This window comes from Syngnathus floridae, chromosome 6 (assembly GCF_059516105.1).
Source record: "Syngnathus floridae isolate MCC-2025c chromosome 6, RoL_Sflo_1.0, whole genome shotgun sequence".
Taxonomy (NCBI): Eukaryota; Metazoa; Chordata; class Actinopteri; order Syngnathiformes; family Syngnathidae; genus Syngnathus; species Syngnathus floridae.
In genome coordinates, this window is record NC_142418.1 from 18,726,506 (window position 1) to 18,736,859 (window position 10,354).

Genomic DNA, 10,354 nt, shown 5'->3' on the forward strand with positions numbered 1-10,354 from the left:
GTGGGCTTTGGGTCAGCTTGTCAAGTGGCTTTCCTTCCTTTTCCTTCCATTTTCCAACAGAGCGAGCGTCTGCAACATCCTGGGTGGGTCCATCCACAATGCCCTGGAGAGTGCTTTCCTTCACCGACTAATTCTAGCAGACGACACAACATGGATTGGACTCCATGATACCATTAATGTGAATTCATTCTCATTGACTCATAATGGAAAAGGAATTTGTCCTTCAGACTTTGTCTTGTCCTAAACTTGGACGTGCAAAGCCACACAGGAAAAAAAGCAAGAAAAGCGGGATGATGAGCAATGCTGGGGCGACAGCGTCATCTAGTGGCCAAGGCGTGTAAGTGTCAACAATGCTGCATTTGGGCTTGCACTTTGTCCCGTGTGGCCTGCTGTGGTGCTTTTGAGGCATCAAGTGAGGGATATTTGATGGGGGTCGGCGTCCAAGTAGGAATATAAAGGGGGGTGTTGTTGAGACCCCGCAGCTGTCGGACAGCACACTCCGGCCCGTGAGGAGAAGCGGCGAATGGCGCGCTAAGGAGCACTCTGTCAACAGCGGGCATCTGGAAGCGGGGGCCCGGCCTGGCCTAGCCCGGCCTGGTCTGGCCTGGCCTCGCCTACCTCACCCCTGCCTCGCTCCTGCGTCTTGAGCGAGGCCCGAGCCAACGTGTCCCCGGAGACGCACGCACGCAGAGTGTAGTGCGGCGCGTGACCCCCTGCACCCCCCCCTCAAGTGGGGCCCGGTTTGTGTGTAACTGACACCGCAGCTGTCCACTGCTAGAAGAACGGAGAAATTGTGCACTCAAGTTCAGCTGCCAGAACAAATGCAGCACAAATCCAAAAGAAGCCAAAATGGCCGCCCGGCACAAAAAGCTGACCAGAGCCATCTCGGGCGCCGATCGTCACGCCCGTCGCTCTGCACGTTTTGGATTGAGGACACATCCACTTCAGCCATCCAAACACGTTTGTTCCGTGCGGGAATAGAATCTTGTCAGAAATGCAACACGCAGGTGAGTTGTCCCCTCGCCACAGATTCCTGAGCGGCGAGTTCCAAAGACAGTCTTCACCCCCTCGCTGGGGGGGAAGAGTGCGGAATGTTCCGGACAGTCCGAACCGGCTCTCGAGTGCATTAAAAGGCCGGACGAGAAATACCCGCCAAAGGTCACATAGCGCCACCCGCCTCAAAATAGCGCCATAGAGTCATCCATCACACCACCGGGAAAGGACTCAGGGTGGGGGGGGGGCATTTCCTGGATTGGGTTGTCTTGTACATGCCCGTGCTCAATTCTGATGGAGCTTTTTTTTTTTTTTTTATTAGAGCGTAGAACAACGAGGAGAGAAGGCCTCGCCGTCCCCGATCGAATGACCGGTCGTGTCTGTCCATCTGCAACGGATCCAGCAACAAATGAAAGCAAAACAAACGAGGAAGCCCCTTCCCATGATCCGTCCCCAAAGAGACAACAAGGTCCAGATCAAACAATGGGCGGGTCCAGATGGCCGGATTAGCTCTTCTTAAAGTCATTAGTGTCACATCCTTCGTTTAAGACCCGGTCCGGATCGTCTTCATCTGGCTCCGTGGTCCGACGCGAGGTCCGTGAACGCCTCGCGCCCACCGGGAACCCGAGAGCTCAGACGGGCTTAGCGCTTCCCGGCCAGAGTTTTCCTATCAATTAGATGGGCGACATTTGAGACGGACTCGCTAGCTGCCCGCCGACCCAACATCTGCACGGGATAATGCGGGGGGGGGGGGGGGGGGGCGCTTTTGGGGTGTCGGGAGCGATGGGGCGGGGGGCACTTTACTCTGCAGCAGCGGACACAAGTTCAAAGCCATCATGAAGAAAGTGGAACACATGCGGCCGGCGCTACAACTGCCACCGGTGCAGCAATGTGTCTCGCTCGCTCGTGCGGCACGAGGGGAAAAATGCACGATGTCATAAGAAAAAAAATTGAAAAAGACAAATAAACTCATTTTGACTTGACTTCCTGCCTTTTGACAAACAGAGCAACAACATTCACGTGCAGACATCAAAGTTCACACTTGACGTTGGTTCACTTCCCTGAGGGGTAACTGGACCCCCAAAAGCCCCCCCCCCCCTGCACACTTTGTCCTCACTGACCCGTCAGTGAGAGGCCTCGTCGTTCGTCGCCACCAAAACAAAGTGCGTGTAAACCATTCGGACGAGGATGAAGCGGTGTCCCGTCGTTAGGTGGGGTCAAAGTTCAGGGAGGGTGTCAAGGACAGCATGCGTACAGGTATACAGTGTCTATATGTATATATGTCTGTGCGTATATAGATGTATACTGCATCCGCACACACACTCGCATGTACATCGTATCTCTCTCACACACACACACACACACACGATGCGAGCTTCCTTGCAAAAGTGCATGCTGCTTGATGATTGACAGGTGTGGCAGGTGGGCCGTGTGTGTGCGCATGTGCCAGTGTGTCCCACCTGTTGTCTTGCACACACGCACACACTGACATAGAAGTGAAGCTTGCTATCGCTCCCTGACCTCTGACCCCGTGACCAACTTCCTATCCTCGTGGCCACAGTAAACACCCCGCCAGTAACCCCCCCCTTCCTCCACCCCAAATACCCCCTGCCCTGCCCTGCCCTGCCCTGCCGTGACTGGGCCTAAGACGCCCGTACGTGCGTGCAAAAGCTGTCCTTAAACTTTGCCTGTACGCCATTGCTAAAACAAAAGTGCCAACGTGTGTCCGTCTCCATTTTTTTTACGTATGACGGCAAGTACATCTCTACGTGTATGTCTGTTTGTGTGCGCCTGTGTGTGAGGGGAATATATTTGCATATGTTTTGATACCACATGTATGTACTGTATGTCTGTGTGTGTGTGTTTAAGCTGTGCGTGTATATGTTTGGATGGCAAACATCCAAGATGGCGTCTGTAGCCATCACGACTCCCAGCATGCTCGGCTGCGCATCAGCCTGGGGGTCATCTGTGTGTGTATGTGTGTGTATCTGCACATTTGCTGTGTCAGTGGCAGGTGCAGATTAAAGGCGTCGTTGTTGCGACAGTTGCCGTCAGTGAAAACAACACATGTGACGCACGCCCACATATGAACACACTCGTGCAGCACACACACACACACACGCTACATTTGTCAAGAAATGTTTGAAGACTGAAAAAAACCCGGTGACAATCACAATGGAGCCTTCCATGTGCTTGCTTCAGACCAGCCACACTGAAATGAGCACAAAAAGCGCGACTTGCTCCATGACAATGTCAGTAAGAAGAAGTTTGGGTCGGGGCCAAACTTAGTTGCTGAGCCCTGCTCTAGAGGGCGCTGAGCTAGGCCTGCCGTGCCAGTGTGTGCGTGTGTGTGTGTGTGTGTGTGTGTGCCAGTGTGTGTGTGTGTGTTGGGGACTCCTGTGGGACTCTCCGGTTGCAGGCCTGCAGACTGGCTGGCACCCTCCGAGTAGCTTCTTCATCCTGGAGACAGCTGTTGTCTCCGTGACGACACCGCCGACCAATGAGAGGGCACACACACTCTGCGTGTGTGTGTGTGAGTGTGCGTGAGTGTGTGTGTGTGTGTGTGTGTGTGTGTGTGTGTGTGTGTGTGCGTGCGTGCGCAAGCAGTTGGCCGTCTGCAGTAAACAGCATTCCTTCAGTCCCACTGAAGTTTCAGGCAAACGGTTCCAGTTGAATCTGTTGACCAGTCAGAAGCCCGAAGATAGTCATGAATGGAAAAGACACAAAATGGAAGACATCAAGAAAAGCCGTGTTTGAAAAATACATATATTTTTAAATGTGAGCAGGTTTGTTAGTCGGCGAGCGAACGAGCAGCTCTCGCTCACGCACGCACGCACGCACATACGTTCAGTACATCGAGTACACGAGAAGCCAGAAATAACCTTCAGTCATCGGATCACGTAAATGAGTCATGCAGTATGTTGTTTGTGACGTAGGGGGCACTGCCATGACAAAATGTCACACGCTTCCAGAACTTTCTTGAAGTTTACCTTCTTGTCATTTTTATTTTCCACCCTACGTTGCAGAAGACTTTTGCATGTCGTGCGTGTGGACTTCACAAGCATCACAGCAGGTTCAGCACCAGAATCGGAAAAATGGGCGGAGTCAGCTGGACGACATCCGTGCCCATCTGAGTGAGCCAAGATGAGTTTGGGTTAACAGTGGCTCGCTTGTGTACTGAACACGAACATCTCCACCATGTACAGGAAGTCAACCCCCCCCCCACCGTGTACAGGAAGTCAACCAACCACCCCACCGTACCGGACCAATCGCGCTCGTCGGGAGATTCTGACTAAAAATATATGCTGGAGATCGGCTGAAGTCAGCAGAACAAAAACTTTGGGAGCATTTGGAAATTGATAACCCCCCAAAATGTTTTGGGTGTGGCCAAAGGTCCTATTTTGAGCTCTTGAATCCTACTTTTATGAAGTCGAACGCTTGCTAGCCACGCTACATTCGCATTTTTTAAGGCATGTGGAGCTCTTTTCTCATTTGGACAACCAAGACGTCGTTTGAGTTCTGTTCTTTGACATGTAAAAGTCTGGGCAGGTTCTCCATGTCCGTCAACGCGCGCCTGCGTTCGGAGACCCCCCACGCGTCCTGGCTGCGGGCCTGGATGGGCTGGAGGCGCTTGCCGTGGGCATACAGCCTCACATGCCAGAGTGGAACACGCGATTAGACTAAATCCAGCGAGAAGGAAAGCTCTCAGGGAAGCGGCATGACACAACGCCGCAAATATTTGCTGGCACGAGCGAGACAAAACGAGGCAGCGCCGGCTAGCGGCTAACGGCTAACGACAGGTGCTGGAGGCCGAAACCTGAAGCGCCGACATGAGCGCTCGCTTTAACGTGCGTGCGCCTCACGTCAGCGCTGCTAACATGCTATTGTGGGTTTGCGGGTCCAGATACGGTTACAGAAAATATCAGGATGGCAAATAAAAATGCAACATGGAACAGGTCTGGGTCCAGCTTTGGAGACTTGGCTTCAATTAACTGCATCACGCACGTGATTGATATCCAAAGAAAGCAGGTCGCATTCCAAAAAGTTAGCATGGGGACCAGATTAGCGAGGAGACAAAAAGTGCTACAGGCCTTGTCTGGATACCAACTTTAGAACTTGATAACATGGAGAATGACAAGACGGTCATGCTGCAAAATGGAAAATCAATCAATCAATAGTTACGACCACGAATGAAAACTTGTGCTCTATCACAATGAAATACCAAAATTGCACAAGTGTGTGTTGCGTGTATTTGTGTGGTGTTGGGTGGTCCCCTTTGGGGGCCTTGTGATGGTTTTAGGGGCTCAGCTGTTGCAGGAAGCATCTTCACCTCACCACCCGGAGACCACCTCACCTCGCTGACATTGACTTACTTGCTTGCTTGCTGGATGAATAAAGTTGATTTGCAGCGCTCGCTGTGTGTGTGTGTGTGTGTGTGTGTCCCCGTGTGAGCATTAGTCTGCAGTTAACATGTTGATGAGCACATGAGAGTAATTGCTTGCACAGCAATAAGACTCAGGTTACACGTGCGTGTGTGAGTGTGTGTGCGTGCGCCTGTGGTCATGTAGCAGTGGCAGGCACTTGTGTGGTCCGTGACCTTTGAACCCGCAGGTGACGAGTCAACACACTCGTCTTGTTGGTCTTCTGCCGTGGTTGCCGTGGTGATATTTGACACCTAGATGCGATATGACCGTTTTGTCTTTTTGATCCTTTGGAGCCACCGTCTTTTAAGTCATCAAAAATAAAGCAGATTGAATTCCGATCCCGAAAAGTGTGCCAACAGCTTCCGATGTCTTTTTGGTCATTGTGTTTCATGAAATGTCCCTCTCTCTTATGATGTGAGCACTCCACAATGAAAGGAAACGAGAGGAGGTCCTTCGATTGGACTGAATCAAGTTGGATGAGTTGACGCCCGCAACGGCGCAAACAGCCCTTGTTTAAATATGCCGCCATCCTCAGGTTTGGTCTTTGGATGTCTCCTTGGCTGTCTGGTTATGTGCCACTTTTGGTGCGGGGAGTGTCGCTCCAGCCGGCTTCAACGACGTCTAATGAGGCGGCGGGTCGTTATCTGGGTGTGGTCCGAGTGGACCTCAGCGAGATGATTTACCTTTAAGCGGAAGCCATTTGATTCCCAGCGTGTCTCATCACCCCCAGCTGAGCTCCAGACGGGGGCGTCCATCTTAGAAGATGGCCAGGGGGGCTTTGCGTATGGCAGCTGAGCAGCACCGGGGTCTCCTAGCCATGTCGACACCTTGGTGGTCCTCAAGGGCTGCAAATGGAAAAGCCTCCACGGACCCTTGTGATTGTTCCAGTCAATGTGGAGAGAACATATTGAACATATTGTCATAATCTCATTTTGTCAGAGGCATTCTGGTCATCAACTTCCAGTCTTACATATCACCTTGTCATATTTTAGAAAAGGGCCCATGTAATTCTTTTTTTTTTTTTTTTGCTGCCTGACAGGATTTGTCAACATGCTTTCTTTCTTTCTTTCTTTCTTTCTTTCTTTCTTTCTTTCTTTCTTTCTTTCTTTCTTTCTTTCTTTCTCTATTTATTTATGTTTTTTTCTCTTGTAAAATCATTTCCAAACGTTGTGGGGATGAAATGAAGGCGGGCCAAGGAAAAATGAACACCAACATTCAAACATGTGAATGGGATGTTCTGCGTTGAGTGGCTTGGCGTCGTAATTGGATCCTAATTGGCGTGAAGTCTTAAGAGCCGTCGCGCCGCGCGCGGCCCCCTGATTGGCCGGCGTCAGGTGCACGTTGCCCCGCTAAACACGCCTACGCGTGCCCTGGCAGCTATAAGAGGCTGGGAGCGGGTTCGGGGTTCCCCATCAAGTATCAGTGAACCGAACTCTCCAGCAACCCCTCCCCCCCGCCCCCAAAGGCCCGCAGCCAGGCCCAACATGAGCACCCGTTAAGGCGGCTGCGCGCAGGGCAACTTTCGGTGGCGAGCATGGAGCTGTCGGACATGCAGTTCAACATGGCGCCCTGTCCGGGCTGCCCGGGCGACGACTTCTACGACGACCCGTGCTTCGACACGAGCGACATGCGCTTCTTCGAGGACCTGGACCCCCACCTGGATCCCCGCATGGTGCACGCGGCGGGCCTGCTGCAGGCCTGCAAGCCGGACGACTCGTCTTCGTCGTCGTCCGGGTCTTCGCACGCACGCGACCCGGACGACGATGAGCACGTACGCGCCCCCAGCGGCCACCACCAGGCGGGCCGCTGCCTGCTGTGGGCGTGCAAGGCGTGCAAGCGCAAGACCACCAACGCCGACCGGCGTAAGGCGGCCACGCTGCGCGAGCGCCGCCGCCTGGGCAAAGTCAACGACGCCTTCGAGACGCTCAAGCGCTGCACGTCGGCCAACCCCAACCAGCGGCTGCCCAAGGTCGAGATCCTGCGCAACGCCATCGGATACATCGAAGCGCTGCAGGCGCTGCTGCGCGCGGGCGGGGCCGGCGCCGCCGCCGCCGCCGACGGGTCCCCGCCTACGGGCGACGCCTGCTACCCGCTGCAAGTCGAGCGTTACGCCGCCGACTCGGACGCCTCCAGCCCCCGCTCCAACTGCTCCGACGGCATGGTAAGGAGGCTAGCAGAAAAAAAAAAAAAAAAAAAAAAAAAAATCCCCACACCCTCATGGCTGAAGTGGTCTTAATTTATTTGCTCCCAGCTTCATGGAATTTAAATTTTAAAAGTATCAGAAAAGGTCTTTCGTTCTGTAAAAACAAAACAAATCCTCTGGCAAACCCTTCTCTTTTTTTTTTTTTTTTAACAAATGAATGAAAGTATAAATATTTTTCTTTTGGGAATGAGCTTTCTTGTCCTGGCCGCGCGCCCAACAGGAGAAAAAAAATAAGCTAAACAATAATAAGACATGTAGAAAATAAGAAGGGCTGTTTTCGAAAATGTTTTGATATGACATTTCATTTTGCCTCAATTTAAGGCAAAAAGTTCTTGATAGAACTTCAAGCGCTAAATCTTGGCATTTGACCAATTGATCATCCTAATCAATGCTGACTTGTTCGCATCACAAATAAAACACATCGCACATGCGCACAATTTCAAATTAAAATTCGTTATTGTCTTTAGTTCTATTTTAGTTCATGAAAATACTGAAATGTAAGTTTGATAATCACCACAGTTAATACCAGTACAAAAATCGAATTTACTCCAATTGCCACTTTCTATATATTTTATATATTTCAATATTTTCTTTTCTCTGGCAGCCTTGGAGTAAAATGAAAATTAATAAACTAAAGAACGAGAGCTGTAAATATGACGAATTCACTTCTTCTGCCCCCTCTTCAGTGCACTTAAGTGAACAAGATAAAATGGCTTGAAATTAAAATGGAATGGATCTGAATGAGCGCATGCTGCCAGTTTGCCGTTTGCGCCAAACTAATTTGAGAGCAGATTTTTGTCGCAGAAACAGAGTAATAATACAATGTCGATCGTAGTGACACTATCGCATAATTAAAGTGTTTATAATAAACAAGTTTGTAAATGATCATGGAAAACAAGCCTGCTGTCAAAAATGATCAAGAGGGGGAAAAAAACCCACCTTTTACAAAACACAACTTCAATTCACACATTTAAATTCGCTCTATTTTGTGTTACAATTTTTAATGTTTGCTTTTATTTTTATGATGATTTGTGCAGGCGGACTTCAGCTGCCCTTCGTCCAAGCGAGCCACTTTTGACGCCAACAACTTTTTCAGTGACGACAGCAGCAACGGTAAAAGCCCGTGACGTCACTTCTCCCAAATGACTTTCAATAGCGACAGAAACAAGTGTGTTTGGGGCAGCGGGTTGTCGTGAATAATCGGCCTAATAATTCATTCTAAAGGCCCCGAATAACCGCCCTATTCTGAGACTCTATCAAGTGGCAAATTTCATAATTCAGGTCGATGAATTATGTTAGGTGTTGGTGACATTCTGATTTTTTTTTCTTCAACTGGAATGGCTCAAACGTATTTTGGGGAAGAACGAAATGTGTGTATAGGCCCACCTCCAGCATTGTTCAGCACAGTTCCAAAATAATCATTTCAAACTGATTTTGCGGGCCGGTCCCCTCGCTGTAGCGCGGCCTTCTGCTAGCGCTTTGCATGAATTGCCCATGAGGAAGTAAGCATTGTAAGAATGACCCATTGTGCGCGCACGCGTGCAGGTGTCAAGCGCGAGCGTGCGCCGGTGGTCTCCAGCCTGGATTGTTTGTCCAGCATCGTGGAGAGGATCTCCACCGACGCCAACGTCGCCAGCGGCAGCAACGCGGACGCGCCCGGCGTCGCGCCCACCGAAGCGCCCGCGGACGCGCCTGCCGACGCGCCATCGGCCCCCCCTGGCGACAGCGCCGACCACCAACGGGACGCCAACCTCATCTACCAAGTTCTATAGGAGGCCGCCGCGCCACATCATTATCATTATCATCATCATCCAACAACAAAACGAGCAGTTTCACCGCCACTCAAAGTTGACATTTGCGCCCGGTGCTTCCATTCTTGCCGCTTCCCATGGCAATAAAAACAACACAATTAGTCACTCAAAGAAAGGATCTTTTAAGCAACCCGTTGTTTTTAGCCCACTATGATCACGGTTCAGTATTTTTCTAAAATGTTTTAATAATTGTCGAGCTAGTTCTCAATGATTCTTTACTTCGTGAATGCTTCGAACGACAGAAATATTTTACACGTCGTGGATTGTTACAATAACGATAACAACACTCGAATATAATAAAGCCGTTTTTGTCGGAAGTCTTCATGGATGTTTGCGCTCCCTAAAGCTAATGTCATGCAAGTAACCGCTGCCGTGTTTCTTCTTCTTTTTGCTTTGCATTTGCGCCGTTTGTCGGCTTCCCGATGATAAATGTGTTTATTGATGGGGATGATTGCTCATGCAGCCAACATGAAGGCAAGTGATTGTTGTTGCTTACATTCCTAGCTCCACCTCAAGCTTCCCTCACGTCCTCCACTTCGATTTCAACGACAGCAAAATGGCAGAAACTGACTGATGATTTGACTGCTTGCTGGCTCCACTGCAGCAGAGGACCATTTTTTTGTATCCATAAACTGATATTGTAAATAAGAGCGTTTGTTAAATGTATTTAATGCTTTTCTTTGTTTGTCGTGACACAAAATGTTCAACTTTATATTTATACAAACCGAGTGACACTCCAATATAAAATAAATATTTTACTTTATTTATACTGAACTCTCATGTCTTATAGTTTTTCTTGAAAACATGGATTTTTTATTTCTTTATTGTGAAATAAAATAGTCTTGTTATATTAAACATTTGCACTGCACTATAAAATCGGTACTCAACTACATTGTATTGTAAACCAGAAAGAGATTCTGCAT

The 10,354-nt window shown here is 49.8% G+C and overlaps 1 protein-coding gene across 1 annotated transcript; it reads left to right on the forward strand.

Moving 5' to 3' along the window:
* Positions 1 to 6,739: 6,739 nt before the first annotated feature.
* On the forward strand, positions 6,740 to 10,205 carry LOC148397139 (myoblast determination protein 1 homolog 1-like). Its single transcript, XM_088377888.1, has 3 exons — positions 6,740 to 7,578; positions 8,658 to 8,733; positions 9,166 to 10,205. The coding sequence occupies exons 1-3, from the start codon at positions 6,952 to 6,954 to the stop codon at positions 9,390 to 9,392; spliced, it is 930 nt and encodes a 309-aa protein (XP_088234014.1). The 5' UTR covers positions 6,740 to 6,951; the 3' UTR covers positions 9,393 to 10,205.
* Positions 10,206 to 10,354: the final 149 nt, after the last annotated feature.

Bases quoted from the DNA above. Each gene is read 5' to 3' on its own strand.
- LOC148397139 (XM_088377888.1), top strand. From the start codon at position 6,952: ATGGAGCTGTCGGACATGCAGTTCAACATGGCGCCCTGTCCGGGCTGC. The intron at 7,579-8,657 runs GTAAGGAGGCTA...TGATTTGTGCAG, and splicing joins CCAACTGCTCCGACGGCATG to GCGGACTTCAGCTGCCCTTC. The intron at 8,734-9,165 runs GTAAAAGCCCGT...GCACGCGTGCAG, and splicing joins CAGTGACGACAGCAGCAACG to GTGTCAAGCGCGAGCGTGCG.